Source organism: Dromaius novaehollandiae, chromosome 1 (assembly GCF_036370855.1).
Source record: "Dromaius novaehollandiae isolate bDroNov1 chromosome 1, bDroNov1.hap1, whole genome shotgun sequence".
Classification (NCBI taxonomy): Eukaryota; Metazoa; Chordata; class Aves; order Casuariiformes; family Dromaiidae; genus Dromaius; species Dromaius novaehollandiae.
In genome coordinates, this window is record NC_088098.1 from 59,863,949 (window position 1) to 59,881,677 (window position 17,729).

Here is a 17,729-nt window from a genome sequence, read left to right on the forward strand (position 1 = left end):
TGATGCAGCTACACCAGCAAGGAACTTTCACCTCAGGTGAGCAGCGTGTCCACATCACACTGCATGTTATTCTGCAGTCCACTGTCCCCATGTAAGCCAGAGGACCACAGGCTAGATTTTCCACATTCTTCAGCAGCCTAGAGACAGACAGATATTCAAACAAACTATTAAAAAATATTTATACATCTAAGTTCATTGGGTCACATCTTCTAATGTTTCTGCAAGGTGCGTATGACAATTAACCTTGGGCTTTTTGAAAAAGTAACACATTAATCACTGTCTTCTTCTTTGAATACTTATCTTTTAGAAATACAGACTGATGTTTTTATGTCATTTAAAAAATTTATATAATATTATGTAAAGACTGGAAAATAAAAGTTTAAGAAAAGAATTGGAAAAAACAACTTCTTCCCCTATAGGTGAAATTCAACCCATGCAGAGACCAGAGAGCTACTCAGCCCTCAAATGGTTGAGTTTACAATAATTACTAAGCAAAATACCCCCTTAAAACTACTTTAGACATAAAAACTTTGGTTAGCTACAGTTGGATTAACTTTGGCTAACAGTGGCTGAGAGAAATGGGAGTGTAAATGAGTCCTTAATAGGATGGGCTCTTTTCCTAGGGAGTTGACTCAATAGCTTTCTTATAAAGTAAAAAATATACTTGAAGCTTTTTTTGCAGAAATCATCCTTGCAGCAAACAAGAGCTACAGCTCTAGTTGCTGGCCTTTATATGCACAAGTCAAAAGGACAGTGAAAAAGTATGTAAACTAATTGTGTGCTGAGAGCGCATTATCTTATGTTCAGGTGGGTAACCCTTATCTCATGTTCATTTCTGAGATTATATTTGTATATGTAAAGTCATTCATTAGTGCTGAATCATGACTGCTGAACGTATTGTCCAAGGGCCTCACACAATACAGTCATTCAGTCCATACGAGAACGTAATACACAATATATCAAAGCTTTCTTCTTTCTAACATGGCAATATTTAGTGCTAAGACTCCAGATTGTAGATACAGACCTCAACATTAAGCCTACAACTAAATGAAAAAAATATCTATATAAGAAATTGTTTCTGGAATCTAGACAATGACATTTAAAAAGTTTATCTACCCTTTTTCATTTTATTAGGACATCACCCTGCTTTCAAAGCAGTCATAGGGATAGCCTATCAAAGGGGAGACTTTCTGGACACATCTCATGCATCTTCGCACACATTTTCCCCTGCATCCATTTCCATTGGTTTTCATGTGTATTTTATTAATCTTTTGTATTTTCTTTCTTTGTAGCAAGTTAAATGAAAGCAAGTGTTTGATGTTGGATTGGGTAGGAAAAGAAAAATAAACCTTTGGAATCTGTCATTTCCTGTGAGCTGCATTTGATGTTGATTGCTTCGCCATACCCTTTCCATTATAATAAATGGCAACCAACCAGTGTAAGAACAATGATTTGTATAGACAAATGCTAATTTTCTCAAATATGTGCTCTTTCCTATGATTCAATAAAAAGATACTTTCTACCCACCTCATGCTGCAAGATGAAGATTCTTTACTAGTGCCATTACTAGTGCCATGCCACAAAAAAACTGGAAAATGACAGTCATGAAAGCAAGTGTTCTATACAAAGATTAGATTACTTGCAGGCTAAAATCAGTATTGATTACCATCCTATTCTGCTTCAGTAGATTAAGGCAGAGGGGGAAAAAATAATGCACAAAGTACAGAGTGTCTTTGCCATAGCAGGTTAAACAAATGCAATAATTCCCTAGGAAAACAAAATAGCATTCCTCAAATGCTATTGATGCATATATCACCTTCATTGTAGCAGTTAAATTTAACATCTGAAGCCCCATTATATAGCCACTTTCTGAAGGTTCTTAGGGTGACATTCAAGAACAAAAGACTAAAGCTGAGTCAGATTTTTCCACTGGATTATTTAACAGAGAATTTTCAGACAATTTGCTGAAAAAAAATGGCATGTCTTCATGCTCACTCACCCATGCAGCCCGATGGTAGCACACAGATCAGCCTCTCAGGAGGCAGCTGGCAAGCAAGGGCTACTAAAACTTGAAGTCTCTTGGCAACCTGCCCAATGGTTCTCCGCATGAAGGCATTCAAGGCCTGACAGCAGCTGTGGCAGGCTGGATAGAGTCAAAGCCATCCCTGAACGATCCCCTGCATAAACTGGTAAGACAGAATAAAGCATAGAAATCGCAAGCTCATCTGGACATTCAAATTTAACACTGACAGACTAAATGGCCAGCCTGCCTGGCTCTACAGTTAATGCAGGAGGTCAGCCAGCTAGATAGCTGGCCAGCCATGTGATTGACTTTTTGGAGAACTGTCACCTGCATTGCTTATTGCAGCTGTTTCCTCCAAGCTGATAAATGCCAAAAAAAACCAATCTCAGTTTGTATTTCAGAGCAATTTGGGGGGAAATTTTTTTCCTATGAAAACACATCTAGAGGGTGAAGAAAAGGGGGATGGACTGGCATGTTTCCTAATCTTTCTTCCCACCTCCATCTCGGACTATAGTGCTGTAGGTTCGATAAACTGTGCTAGCACTAAAAGAGAAAAACCTGAATGAAAAGGAGACTACAGAATAAAAATCACCCGTATAGCTCACCTGTGTTTTTCACTGAAACTTACCTGCAGCTTTAGAGTATGCTTTTCTGATTGGTTAAAGTGCTGGCTGTAAAATTTCAGTAAGTTTTTAAGTGAGAATCAAAAGCAGACAGAGAAGTAACTGGACTGCAAGAATACATCTCCACTCCTCTTCCCCAGTATTTTTCACTGTAAGGACAGGGTGAGTGTGAAGGTGTAGAGGTGTCTAACTTCACCTCCAATAAGCCTCCTAAGAAATCTGTACTTGCAATTTATTGCCCAGAGAAACACTCAGCACCTTGTAGCAGCACAGCTACACTTAGTGACAGGGCATTTAGGACTTTCAGGCGTTGCTAGATTTTTAAGACTTCAAGTGTCACAGTGGCTATGCCTCTTATTTCTCATCTCCGTGCTCCTGTAGTGTGCCCTGATCACACCTGTTTTGTGAGAATGCCCTCCTTCACAGTCCTCTTCTGCTCCTTCACCTCTCCTCCTTTTTTCTGGTAGAGTGGATGGTAGAACTGCTACAGCAGCTCTCTTCAAGTAATAAAGTTTCCCACAAAAAATACAAGAAAAGAGGGAAAATGATTACTTTCACCAGCTTAAAACTCAATCAAATCAGCACGGCATTTCAAAAGCTATTGTGACTGCCAAAGGCCTGCTGTAAAAACAGCTGATCATGTTCTTTTCTTTGAAGTGCCCATTACACATTAGTAGGCAGTGCCTCCCTATGACAAAGGCAGGCGGTAGCATCTCATCTCCTGAGAAAAATAGAAAAGGCTTTTTTTCTGTGCACATATCTACACAGCAAGGAAGCACAGACAGCACTTGCATCTAGTCTCCTCAGTGATCTATCCCCAGCACCATAGCAGTGCCACATAGCACGTCAAAAGCAGGCTTGTAATTCCATCTGCCAAACTCAGGCACAATAAAAGCACGGTTAATCCAAGAGACTGCCTGCTCACCCTAAAATTCAGTTTTAAGACGACACAAACAATGAGTGCAAACCAATAGCTGGAGCAGCCACTGACAAACACTACTCCAACTCTGCAATCTTTGAAGGCATAAACAACCATCTATGTTGCTGACAACCCTTCTGGAAATTAGATCAAACTAAAAAGGTAATTCATACTCACCTTCTGATGAGGTGATTTTAAGAAGGACAGACAAAGGATAAAAGAGAATTATCTTTTTTTTTTTTTTCCTTCTTTTCAAACTTGTGTACTTCCAAGTGAATATCAATGCAGGCTGCATTCTCAAAATAACGTATTTAGAAATTTGGTAAAGTAATAAGAGCTTGTAGACAGAAAGGATGCCTTTTCCCTAAACATACCCAAAGACCAATAACAACAGCTGCAAGTAATCATTTTTTCATTGCAATTTTGCCATGACCTCCATTAAATATAGGTACATCAAACCTGTGAAATACCTGTTAAACAATATAGTACAGGAATATCATTGCTTCTTGCTGGTGGTGAGAAAGATGGTGCAAAACAAAGCATTTTGTCTTTTCTTGTTTCCATTAAAACTCTCAAACAAATTCCACCCCCTATTTTTTTAAAATTATTTTTAATACACTCTCCCTTACATTTTAAAATTACCGATACCTTCTCTGGGAGCAACTACACCTTCATTGTACCAGTCAGTATCGTAGGACAACAGTATTACACCATCTGTTTCATGGCTTGTGTTAAAATACAGTACAGGGAAATCAAATTATGGCCAGCCACATGCCTTTGGTAAAATTAAATGTCTGGTGAAATCACATTTTCTTCAAACTCAGAAAGCCACATGTTGAACCCATGTAATGTTTTAAACTTCAAGTCTATACAAACTTCTTTTCTTCCTCAAAGCAAATTTAAGCAGCTGTCATCCCACTCATATAGCAATTTCCATACTGTTCCAGAAGTAGGATGAAAGTTTGGAACTTCAGAGAAACAGCTTTCCACATGCCTTGATCGCCATTAGATTTGTGTTTCACAGGAGGGGTAGAAAGTCTAGTAAACATCCACAAATCTACAGGTCAAAGCAGTCATGATTTTTCCCCTTTTGACAATTAACAGTGATAAATATTCATAGTTTTTAAAAAACATTCCATAGCAATACATGCGACTTATTTAAGCAACTGACGGTCTTCTCCTTTAAGGCGTTTTTTCCGGGGCTGTACAAAATCATCATCTGAGTCATCGGTAAGTTCTGGATTATCTTTTTCACTCTGGCAGTTTGGTTGTACAGGGAACTTTCTCTCAGGATAAAGGCTCTTCAGAAGTTCTTCAAAGTATGCTTCAAGCTTCATGCCAGCATCAGCCACTTCTGAATCAGGCTGTTGGGTGAATTAACAATATCAATGCATCATGAAATAGCATTCTACCTAGAGCACCTAAAGGACCTGAAGTGATGTACTACAAAAAGCAAACAGCAATGTTAATGGCACCTGTGGAACATGTGGTAACAAAGAGCACAAGCCTGAAGCACAGAGGCAGAAGGTAGAATTTTGGCCACTATCCCAACTTTTTTCTCTTATAGATTATCACAGAAGCTAATTGCAAAAGCCATATAGCCTGGATTCTGAAACCTATATAGACAAATTTTACAAACTACTACATTTTGACTGTTAAAAAAAAGGTGGATTATGTTGTGAAATATATAGATGTACCTTCAGAGTGTGCATTGGAATGACCATGTAAAATGCTAGAGTTTCTCTAACTTACAGACCTATTTTTAAATTACAGTAAAATATTGCTAGAATGCATGGTGATTGTATCTTGGAAGGCTGGCAGCCATAAGGTCATTCATACCCCCCATCGCTGACCAGTTTCCTGAAGTGGAGGCCATTACGACAGGAAGAGTTCCCAGTTAATGAAGGTGACTGGATGAGAATCCAAATGAAACCACGTACACAAACCTTTATTCCCACTGGAATCCTTTCTGCTTTTGTGGTCTGCTCAGTATCTGCATCCCTTTTTCACCATTATGTGTTCCCTTAGGTGCAGTGAAGGATAATAACAATCAACCAACACATGACTGAAGTCATAAAGGTGAGCGTGTACCTGAACTTAAGATTTGGCAGGTTGCCTTAAGGCAATGGAAATTAAAACCATTTTTTATTCAATGCCCACCATTAACCTCTGTGATTAATGATTATCCTATTCTTTACCTGCTGTCCTGCCATTCGGCTAATATATTTGTCACAACCCTCCTTCTTTCCATGGAAGCATCTAAACTGCATGGTCACCTACACCAAAGTAGTTTAAAGTGTGATCTGTGTTTTCACTGAGGTTTCATCATCAAAACAAGTTTAATTCAAAGAGTTCTTGTGTTGCAAGTTCTACCCCCATTACAGTTCTCCTGAGGAAATCTAAGTCTAGAAAACAAGATGAGGTATCTACTTTTTCTAACCTCATTAAATTCAGCACAGTTTTGGAAAATCAGTCTGAAATCAGCCACAAAATCTTCTGGCTTTGCGTAGAATGAATTCGTCACTTGAAGCCTTTTCTTGATGGTTGACAAGTCCATAGGCTTCTTGATTATTTTGTAGTAATCAGGAACCTAGAGGGAGAAAAAACAATTTTACCAAATGCAGCCATGCTCATTGCTTATTGTTCTATAAGCCTTTAGCTCTGAGTGAGGGGGGAAGATTTAGTCTCATCTTCAGAGCACAATTCTAAGACATGAAAATTATAGTTTTTACGTATACATAGATTGTTTCTGGAGTAAAAGTGATTTATGATAGTTTTGCTGGCTAAAATATACTGCTCCCAATGTCTATTTTAAAAGAAGAAAAGCAAAACAAAAATAAATCAAATAAACCATACTGCATTCATTATATAGGACAGAACAAATGATTTGGACATTCTTGTCTTTTTACATAGTCAAATGAACTGTCTTTTAAGTTTCGCTCTGAAGACTGCCCTGCCATATCTTTCACAATCCACTTAAAAGGAGGCAGTATATGTATTGCCAAAAATGAAATTTGGTCAAGAAATGTGTCTTTGGAAATGGTGGTGAATTACAGAAATCAATGATTTTGGAGTCTTGAATGTGCTTGTAGGATTAAGATCTGTTCTATCTTTTAAAAAGAAAACTGCTGCATAGTAAGAAAATAGGACATGAAATCAAATGATAATATTCTCGTACACTATTTTTTTCCTTACTAGAATCATATTTTAGGAGAAATACTATAAAACCTGAGTTTAGCAATACAAGCCTTACATGATTAATCAGTTCATCTTTTGTGCCCAGTGTCTGACCCTTTCTTATTAGTAAACTCTGTAGAATGCTCTTTAAAAGAAAAATTCTTATATAGATGGAATAAAAAGTGATGCACACAACCATTATTACTTACTGATGACATGTCTTGAGGAACATAAAGCAGGCTCTCTTTCTCTGATCACCCCAGTAGCTCTTTTGTTTATTCTTGGACTACAACTACCTTTTTTATGCTAATAGCACGAGTAACTTGCTGTCATCCTTCAATTGTCTAATGCAACAAGATTTTCTTTAGCATTTTAAACTAATGAACTCCTGGGTAATAATACAAATAATCAATTTCATATTAGTACTACGGAGTATTCCAGTTGTCATAATCCATTAATTCTTTTTTAATACATCCTAATTCACTTTTTTATTGATATCACTCAGCATTGTAAAATCAGCAGATAGCGTTAGTACTTTTTTTTGTGTGTCTGTTTATGAAGCAGTAAGTAAAATCTGCTCTTGGGGAATTTTACTAGTAAACCCCCTTCCAACCCAACGCTGTACCTTTCAGCTTCCCTTCAGATAATTTTAATAAAATTATACACATCTGACACACAATATCCAGGGGAGCTTGCCTCCTGATAATGGACCACAATTGGCAACAATAATGCAAATAAGAACATGTCAATTATGTTACTGATTGATATAAAATGGAAAGGAAATAAATGAGGTACATACTGTGGGAGGAACTGGATCTTGAAAAGCAAGACTCATTTCATGACAGTAGAGGTACAGCAGCAGCCTTTCACACTTCTGTGTCAAGAAAAATAGATATCCAAGTAATCAGAGAATTTGTTTTTAAATAATGAGCTACAGAAGATACCAAAAAGATGTTTGGTATTCCCTCAGCCCCCAAGTAGAAGAGTGAACACAAAAACTGTATCTGGAAGCAAGCTTAACAGTCTTCATCAATGACCCGTAGTATTTCTCTGCAGTGGATGTATCATATCATAATTAACTCTCAAATGCATTTTATGAAACCTTATATAGTTGCCAAAAGTATCATTCAGTAATAGCCGAGTCCAGTGGATGTTCCAGAGAACATATAAAGCATGCATGGCTCTCTGTACTCAGAGACACCAGTAATATTTCTCCTGACCTGAGCATAACTGCTCTGTAAGTGCAAGGCATATACTGCTTTTTGTTAGCAGTAGGAGAGAGTTTTTCCTGCATACCCAAGTATATTAAACTGGATCATGAGCCTTAGAAGAGATTATAAAAATATTTTTTTGTGATTTTATGCTTGCTGATCCTTCATCAGAATATTTACAGGATTTCTTATAATCTACATTTAAAGCAAAAAATAAACAGAGCTAGCTTTTTTCCTCTGGATAGTAGCACACGTAAATAACAATTCTACAGGTAGACTAAGCTCCCAAATAAAACATTAATTTCAGTGTATTTATACAAGTTACTAACTGAAACCAAGTAAAACATTGCTGAAAATTTCCAATACACCTCAGAATTACTTAAAACACAATTAAGTTTTAAACAACAAATAACAAAAATCTGAAAGATTCTAACAAAGAGTTCAACAGTGCTCAAAAGGCAGAGCAAAAGTTTCTCTTTTAGTTCTGAGCTCTAAGGAAAAAACAAAGTTGGAGACCCACAGTTTGCTTTGTAGCTTTTCCACTAGAATATTCAGAGATGCAAAAGGATAGCAGTTATTCTCAGACTTGTGTTAGTCTCTGCAGGATCAGTGTTGCATCTCTGTACATCTTCACTAGGAAAAAAAAATCTTAATATTTAAACAGATATCAATGAAATGCTTTAACAACTAAAAAATTAGTTGATAAAGTCAATCTATGCTAAATTTGGGGAGCAGAAACAAACAGAAAAAAAATACTAAAGGGAACGATAGTGTGTATATTCAGTCAATACTAGAAGCAGCACTTTGTAATTCCTACAGTCCAGTCCTAGTTCACAGTATCACACCACCATCACTTAAAAAAAAGTATACATTTCATAATACAAAAAGCAGAAAGACAGTACCCATTTTGTCCTTACCCTACGATCTATTGGTGCCAAGCCCACAGCGCCTTCCAATTTTCTTTTTTCAGAGCTGTGAGTGGGGTTATCACAATCATATTCAACTTCTGGCTTGGACAAATCCCGACAGAATGTACAAATCCACTCTCCACTAAACAAGAAAAACAGATTGATTAATCTCAGTGAAGTAGCACAGTCCTGAGAGGCTTTCCACATCTGGAGAAATTTTTCTTCATTTGTAGGGTTTTTGTTTGTTTGTTTGTTTGTTTTGAGTTTGTTTGTTTTTTTCTTTTTACAACTACAAAGGCAAAAAAAGGGAATGTTGGCAAAGAACATCACATTAGAACTTTCCTTTTTAATGGTACTCGCAAAATGCTGTCCACTTTTGTTAGTGCTTAAACTGTTCATTTGACTTTATAGGATTAAGCCAAAGCTTTAACCAGAGGTCTATTTCCTAACTATAGAGAGACTGAAGGAATCAGTTGTAGATAAATGAAATAGGCTGAACAGAAGGAAAAGGGTTAGTGTCATATGATGATAACTGTATTTTTCCTTTGCAAGTCTGAACTACAACACATTACTACTCAATATAGATTACCTTAGACGAATTTTTTGAAGCCTGGAAATTCTTCACTTCTTAGGAACTGGTGAAAAGTTTACTTAGTTTTGCCAATTAGTGTCTAGGAAAACCCTGTAGATGACACTATAGATGACACAGCAAAAGAAGAACAAGACAAAACTATTTCTGCAAGCTAACTACATCCATAGGCTCCCTTAAACAATTTGTGAAGCTCCCTAAGCTCTTAAAAACCTGCTAAGTCTATAGTTTTAATTTAGTTCTCTATAATGAAGAAACTTGCATCTTTGCAGATAACCACAAGAGGGCTGAATAGTACTTCTTACATAGGAGACAGAATTCAGCAATACCCAGTTGTTCTAAGATACAAAGTATGCATGTTTTTATGCAGAGATGTCTTATAACGATAAGATCCTTGGAAACAAGAAGTCGCTTCTGTAGCACCTTTGAATTCATTTCAATAGTAATGCAGAAGACTTTCCAAGTTAAAAAAAAAGAAAAAAAAGTATGTCAAACTGGTTTTAGAGTAAACCAAAGATTTCCACCATCTGCTAGTTTTAGCATAACAGCCATTTGCCTTCAAAAATCTTTTGCCTTCTACTGTTTTAACTTGACAGAGTTATTTATATGACAGTCTCACCTCTGTGCCTGGACCAGCATCAGAGGAATGATGTGGTAGGTGATATATAAAGACAGATATGGGCCATGACCCAAAGATTTTATACAAGAAAACAAGAAACACATGAAAGATGGAGGGAAGACATATTTAAATATATAAGAATCAGGAAGCATAGGGTGGAGTGTGATGGCATGGAGGAAAAAAAGAGAAAGTGATCTCGTGAATCTACAGGGGAAAACATCCCATCCACTTGATGAAGAACAGAAAAAAAATCATGAAAGAAATGGACTGACACTGCTAACAACAATAAAAGAATGATTGTACATTTGGAGGAACTAATGGTAAGACAACAAAACTTAAGGAAACTTAAGCTAACTGTGGTTTTGAGGTCCAGGAATACAGCACACTTGTGTTAATATGCACCTTTACAAATATGAACCCTTCTCAGAAACCTTATTTCTGGCTCCCTTACCTGCTGACCATCAACATCTCAGAGCTCCCACAGAATAATCCAGTGAAAAAGAAAATTTAAAGATGTATTCTTGAAGCTTCAATGTTAATAGAAAGCCATGTAAATATGTAATTACCTGCCTGCTTAAAAACTTTTTTTTTTTTTCCTGTCAGACACAAACGTTTTCATTTAAGTGCTTGCTGTACCTTTACCAGGTTTTGCTTATGGTACAAAACTGTAACATAACACCATCTTGTTTAAAAAAAGAGTCCCATAATGTGAAGTTTCAAGAGGTAAGAGAAACATTTTTGTGTGCCATTTCTAATGACATTTGAAAGAATAATATCATTGTGGAAATATGCTTGTTCAGATCTGCACATAAACAAGGATGATCGATCTAAAAAACTGTAAGCTACTATCCAAATGGATTATACCAGCAGTTTTAAACAAACTACACTGATATTTAATAAGAAAACCTAATATTTACATAAAATCATTAAACAATGAGCATGTTATGACAGATGCTTTTATCCTTTAATAAGCTTATTGCACAGCATTTCCGAGTTGGAACATCACAAATACCATTTATTTTTTCAAAGACATTAATTCCAGAAGCAAACTTCAGTAATACTTGTAATAACAATGACAACCTATTTTCAGTCACCATCTATACTTTAAGACTGAATTTTGAAACTGGACTGAATAAATTGAGTAGTTTTATTGTAACAGCCAATCATGAAAGCCAGCTGCTTATTTCAGTGTTAAATGAAATGTTACCAGCAGATATAAAGCACTACATCCCATGCTTGGAGCACAGCCATTTTTAATACTACAGTAAATAACATCTTTGATACTGTATTAGCTAAGATTTTTCCTTGAATATTTTTATTATTAAAAGAAATGTTAACTCTTCTGTTGCCCTTAAATGGTCTTTATACCTAGGTTATAGCCCAATTTTAAGGCCACAGATAATAGATGCCCTAGATATAAGTGATCTTGCCTAGCTGCCACATAAGTGAAGAGTTCTATCACAGATTTTACAGCTGCAATAAAGTTAAACTCACATTTCAACGCAAATTCCAATTTTCACCAATTAATAAAACCTCAGACTTCAAGACTTCAAAGATAGCAAAAATCCCTTTGAGACTGAAAGTTTCTACACTGAGGCTCACAATCCACAGCTTTCGTCTTCCAATGAAAGTTTATATGGAATTAACGTGATCATAATTACCTTGGAAAGTTCATCAGTGTAGGGACATGGCAAGAAAGGTGGAATACTTTAGGACATTTCTCACAACAAAGGAGCTCCCCTCCATTTTGACATACTGCACACCAGTCTTCATTGGGATCATCCTCTTTTCTGCCTTCCCCTATGTAAGAGGGGCCTAACCATCCTGTCTTCCCGCTGGACGTAGTCTCCTGTAGTATCCTTGGTTGATCATCTGTGCTGTCTGGTGCATCTGTTCTTAATACAGCTTCATCAGAAGTGGAATTATGATTGCTATCTAACAGCAGTGAAGTAAGTATGCTTCTTGAAAAGGTCGTCTGAAAGAAAAGCATAGGCAGCTTGGTTATACTATTGAAGTGAGTTTAAATGTCACTAACAACAAGTAAATTGACCAGAATAAGGAATTTACATGTGGTTAGTCATACAACTTGTAACATCTATGCAAGAATTACTATCATAGCTATAGCTTCAAGCAACTAAATACAAGAAGTTAGTATAAAGAGCAAATTCTGACATTGTAAATACTGTCTCAGTAATAAAAAATAAAATTAATCTTTGATGCACCCCCCAAAATAGCACCCTTATTCTTATGTATATTATTGTACTACGATTAGAAACATCTCCTAGCACCACATGAAAGTTTGATGTTTGCAATTGTTTTGCTATTTCCTGCCTCCAAAGTTTTAAATGGATGAAACTAGTTTGATCAAAACAGTTTATTAATTGAACTGACATTAGAAAGTCTGATTTTGAATTTCACCTCTTCCTTTTATGCCAATACCTTCAGCTTTTTCCTCTGAAAAATAAGTTTCCAACAGAGTATTTGTAAATTATTTTATTCCCCATACATGCAAAATACCCTCCACTACCAAATAGGAGAGAGATCTTTAAAGAGAGTTATTAATATTACATTCTGAGGCCGCGATTCTTCATCTGTTTCTTGCTTCACTATAACAATTGGGAAATCAAAGTTCTCATTTGGTGCACTAGACTCCTGTTTAATTCTGATCGGCTCCAACATAACAACTGGGACTCTGTGTGTAGAATCAGCTCCTGGTGGCTTGCTGGAGGAGCCAGAACTGTAAATGACAAAAAGAGGCAGGAAAAAGGAAATTAAGAGTCATAACAGGACAACTTCTGTATAGTGATGCTTTCCTGAGACCTTAGGATTCTAATCCATTTTCTGTTCTTCAAATCCTGAGCAGTACTGCTTTTATAGAATACAGCACCTGAATTTGTATCTTTTCATGTATATTGAAAAGGCATTACAGGAAGGGAAAAGTTTACAGCTTAGTTCCAGAACTGCAGAGCTGCTCATGATTTTACTTCCCATTAGTGAAAGATTTGCAAATAATCTCTAATTTTTATAGGTCATAAATAGAACAGCATTTGCACTGAATACCATTCCATTTTAGAGGAGATACAGCTGTATCTTGGGGGAAGATCAGTGCTTCTCCAGGGCTGAACTGATCATTATAAACCACACACTAGCAAATAAGCAGATAAAGCACATATATTTACATTATCTTGGAAGAGCTTCTCATAACCTTTCAACTCCAGAGAAAGTGGGGCCCTGCTTTAAGGACTGGACTCTGTCCTTGTTCATGTGTGTAGATATGATTAAAAAAAAAACCATACAACTGAACCAGAAAAGTTATTAAAAAAAAAAAAATACAGTAATGAAGAATTTTAAATCCAAAAGCAAATGAATTCAAGTGACAGCAGACAGAATTTCAAACATTTAAACAGTTTGTATCTGGATGCCTGGAGTCTTTCATAGTGTTTACTATGTAAATGGAATACAGGAAGAGGTATTCTATATTAAAAAGCATCTGCATTTCCAATTCAAGTAGCATGAATGTCATCTGATTTTTGTGGAAAAATTAATCTTGTGTAAGATACATGCCCTAATTTATTGAAACACATTAATGGATCTGCTCTTTTCAAACAACAATGTCTAAGCCTATTTGTTCATTAATATTCCATCACTAAGGGATGAAAGATCTTTGTAGACTCTCAGTAGGTATCTAGTGCTCACATATAACTGACTATATTATAGCAGAAAATTATTAATAAACCTCTTTGTAACATTAATTCCTAAAATCTGAAGTCATTTATGGTTCCACAAAGACCTACAGTACGCAATTTTTTCTTTAGCTGATTTTGCTGAATTTCAAACTTAATTTACAATAGGTAACCTATTAATAACACCAATCTAGCCATCATCTACAGAGTTGCTACATTTTTAGGTCTGCTATTAATATGTTACAAATGAAATTACTACTTTTAGACTTCAAAGAGTGTTATAATAACTATCAGACCCGGTCTCTTAACAGAGAAAGTGAGACAAATTAACTTCAATATGGATTAATGATAGAAAAGACTGAGGCTATACACAGCACATACTACGGAGATGGAAGTTATGCTTTTCTTCTCTCCCACTCCTTTCTTACCTCTCTCTGCTTCCAACACTGGAGGCACTGGGTGAACGAATTGGAGGGTGTATGTTTGTCACACTCGCTCCTCCTAGGACAGAGGAATCAGATTAGAACAAAACACAAAGCTGTGCCAAGTTTGAGATGTGACTGGGAGAAGTACATAAGGTTTTGGGCAAGTTCCTCCTCTTGAGTTATTCATTTATCTATTTAACCCATATCTTATTTAATACAAGTTCATGAGAGGATGAGGAGAAGCATGGGATAATGGAGGGGAGGGGAAGACTAAAAGGGGCCCATTGCATGTAAGCAGGCTGCTTGGTCAGTCACCTTTTCCTGGCTGAGCCACACCTGATCACTGAGGTCTATCTTTTCTTATCAAATTCTATTTCTAACTTTCTGTGCCAGTGTGTTCTTGTGTGTGTGAGATCTGCTAGGAAACTTCAAGCTAACTGTCAAGTAGGAGAAGAGAGCTGGGGACTAGATATGAGAGAGACCTAGAACCTTGGCCTAGATAGATCTGTGATCTGTTCCTGAGAAACAGGACTGGGTTATTTGTGCTGCCTGTGTTTATGTGGATGTCTGTGAATACATTGTCCTGTCTGTGCTAATCTGTCTGTGGCTGTACTGTGCAAGTAAGTGAATGGTGTGCGTGCACATACTGGGAATTCAAGCTCACAGACCCACTACTGGCTCTATCTGGAAATGGGGGTAAGGAGAGGCCACTCATCTCCTCAAGGCACAGTGGGGAGGAAACCCCTGAGTCCTTCAAGTCCACCACATTCAACTGCCCTTAACAATAATGTATCTGGGGAACCTGTATCAGTGCTGCGCTATTCTCCTAGTGAAAATATTTTCTAATGTCCAAACTGAACTTCAAGTCACAACTTAAAGACATTGTTTCCCGTTATATCCTATCCTACTTACCCTTCCAAATACTTGCGGCTTACAACAGCCTCTAGGTTTCAATTGGGTAAACTATTTAGAGTCCCATTTTTCTACAAATACACCTGCATTTGTAATTTGCTAAAACCTACTATTTTTTTTGCTCCGTGTTTCTAAGATCTGTGCACATACATTTGCTGACAATGCTAAAACCTTATCTCAACTTTATCTCCTACTTTGCTTTATACAACTTTGCCCTCACTTTTAGACATCTCATTTTTGATATAAAATAGAAAAATCTAACTCTGATATCAGTGTTAACATAGCCACGTTAGATTCCTCCACTACAGCACTTAATTTGCAACACAGTTCACTTACCTGAGAGGCCTGGTGATGGCACTGATGAATTTGGTGACTGGACAGTTCTGTTTGAAGGGGGTTTTGGCTGATTCTGCTCTGCAGCACCATCCTTCCTTACAATGTTATCCAGTGTGATGTTTCCTGAACAGTCAATCTAAAAGATTGGGGGGGTGGGGGGGAAAGCAGTTAAACGCTGGGGGAGGGAAAGAAGCATCTGCCATATATACGTGTTATGTTGGAGATGAAGACCAAAATGCATCTCACTTAACTTTAGCCACCCAAAAAATGAGGTGGCTAGTCTAAACAGGTCATCTTGCTCTCTCTAAAAAGCAAAGAAATGGCCAAATCCAGACAATACTTCATACCATTATTTTAAGATGAGACGATTCTCGACAGACAGGTAGCTTTCACACATTGAGGTCAGAGGAGTTGAAATTGAATTTTCATACCCTCTTTCAAGATGCTCGTTATTTATTCTAAAAATAATAAGCAATTCACAAACTACCCATTAATCTACTAATGCTGAACAGGACTGGAAGAATCTCAAGGGACACTCAATTCCATCTGTTCTACATATCTTCGGGGCAGAAGCCACGCATATTCACTCAAAATACAAACTGTAAGCCAAGGCTTGTCTTTTCACCCATGGCTCAGGCCAGAAAACTGAAACTCATTTTAGGGGCTCCTACTTTATCATCTTAACTTCCTGCAAGAATTGCACATTCTGGCGTGATAAAAAGAAATGAGCTTTTGAAATGTTAGATTTCTTGTAATAAATCTGATCAACATTTGGTCAGAAAATAGGTCATCTTGGTATTAGTATTCCAAATTATCCAGACACATCACAAATCCACTGGTAGCAACTGCACTGAACACTGAAACTTGCTCTATATTAGCTAGACTTCACAGGAGTGTATTAAAAGCACCTGCTAGCTCAGCATATTTACAGTGATTTGGGCAATATATCTTAATAGCATAAACATAACCACATACAAGTAGAAGAGTTTAAAATGACACTGTGCACAAAAAAAAAAAAAAATCAGCATGCTAAAACTTCTCAAAGATTCAATAGTGTTTCACGATTGTGCTGTGCAGTACATCTTTTTACCCTGACAGATACTTTGATTGCAATGTACTCTGTTTAAAAAACAGAACATTTTATTGGAGAGTTTATTGAGGATAACGAAAGACAGGAGTGAGAAACACGGATTAACAGCAAGTTGTAACTACAAAAACATGAGATTCCAGATATCCACAAACTTTAGACAACAAAAATAGGCTCAGTCGTTATTTAAAAAAAATAAAATCAATTGACTAAAGCTCAACAGCTCTAATGTGGACTTCTGACAAGTAAGTACTAGTCAGAAGAAACTGAAACAGAACTTCAGAAGCTAAGAAAAGATAATTTTATGATGCTCCCTTCACTACCTGCCCACATGTTAGAGGATATATGAAGAAAAGTACTAAAAGAAAAAGAAATAAGGAATATTCAAGTCCAGTATACCAACAGTTAATACCTTAATAAGATATTCCTTTAAATGAGATAAAAATCTCAGATAAGTGTTAAAAATTTACCAGAAATACCATCAGCAAATCAGTGCTACCTATGGACACTGGTAACCAAAGCTAAGCTAACTCATTTTCATTAGTATCACTTGAAGAAAAAAAAAGAAAAAAAAGAAAAAAGATGAAGGTTGAAGGCCAATATGCATCATCCAAACAAACAAGACCAAATACAATCACAACCTGCAATGTTATTTTTCCTAGCTGTTCCCTGGAGCGGTCCTGAATACTGCCAGCAACACGTAGGTAATCCCATATCATTGTTTTCGAGAACTGTCCGACTTCAACAAGCAGAAAAAGAATTTCAGTCTAATAGGATGTCTACTTTTCAAATTTAAAAACTTCAAAATAAGATCCGTAAAACATTGCTTGCGTGTTACACTTACATCAGGAAGAGAAGGTAGATTGTAGGAGCTACCCACTGGAGAACTCAGATCTATCACAGGAGGAGCATATGTCTTCCCATCACATCCCACAGCACTAGTGACTGTGGGGCTGGAAGGAGTAGATGATGTGCTGCTTGCAGTTGAAGGGGCAGTTGAAGTTTGTCCACTGCCAATCTGCCACTAAGAAAAGACAATAATCCACAATTCAGCACTATTTTTTTCTACAGAAGATCACATCTACTACATATACTGATTCTAACTCATCAGCCAAGCAAGCAGCTTAGTTTAGTAAGCTGAATTCAAGCTTAGAATCCTGATTTACTCTGAAGTTATCTAATCTCAAGAATCAATCTTACAAGACAAGGAAAGATGA

General features: G+C 36.7%; 1 protein-coding gene across 2 annotated transcripts in view; it reads right to left on the reverse strand.

Moving 5' to 3' along the window:
* Positions 1-3,960: 3,960 nt before the first annotated feature.
* TRIM24 (tripartite motif containing 24) overlaps positions 3,961-17,729 on the reverse strand; it is a 65,996-nt gene continuing 52,227 nt past the window's right edge. For both annotated transcript variants that reach the window (XM_026119765.2, XM_064514056.1), the window contains 9 exons: positions 17,357-17,536; positions 15,426-15,561; positions 14,181-14,253; positions 12,638-12,806; positions 11,731-12,044; positions 8,871-9,003; positions 7,542-7,616; positions 6,006-6,155; positions 3,961-4,929 (listed from right to left, as the gene is read on the reverse strand). In XM_026119765.2, coding sequence (XP_025975550.2) covers positions 4,720-4,929; positions 6,006-6,155; positions 7,542-7,616; positions 8,871-9,003; positions 11,731-12,044; positions 12,638-12,806; positions 14,181-14,253; positions 15,426-15,561; positions 17,357-17,536 — 1,440 coding nt within the window. In that variant the 3' untranslated portion in view covers positions 3,961-4,719. The remainder of the gene's footprint in view (positions 4,930-6,005; positions 6,156-7,541; positions 7,617-8,870; positions 9,004-11,730; positions 12,045-12,637; positions 12,807-14,180; positions 14,254-15,425; positions 15,562-17,356; positions 17,537-17,729) is intronic.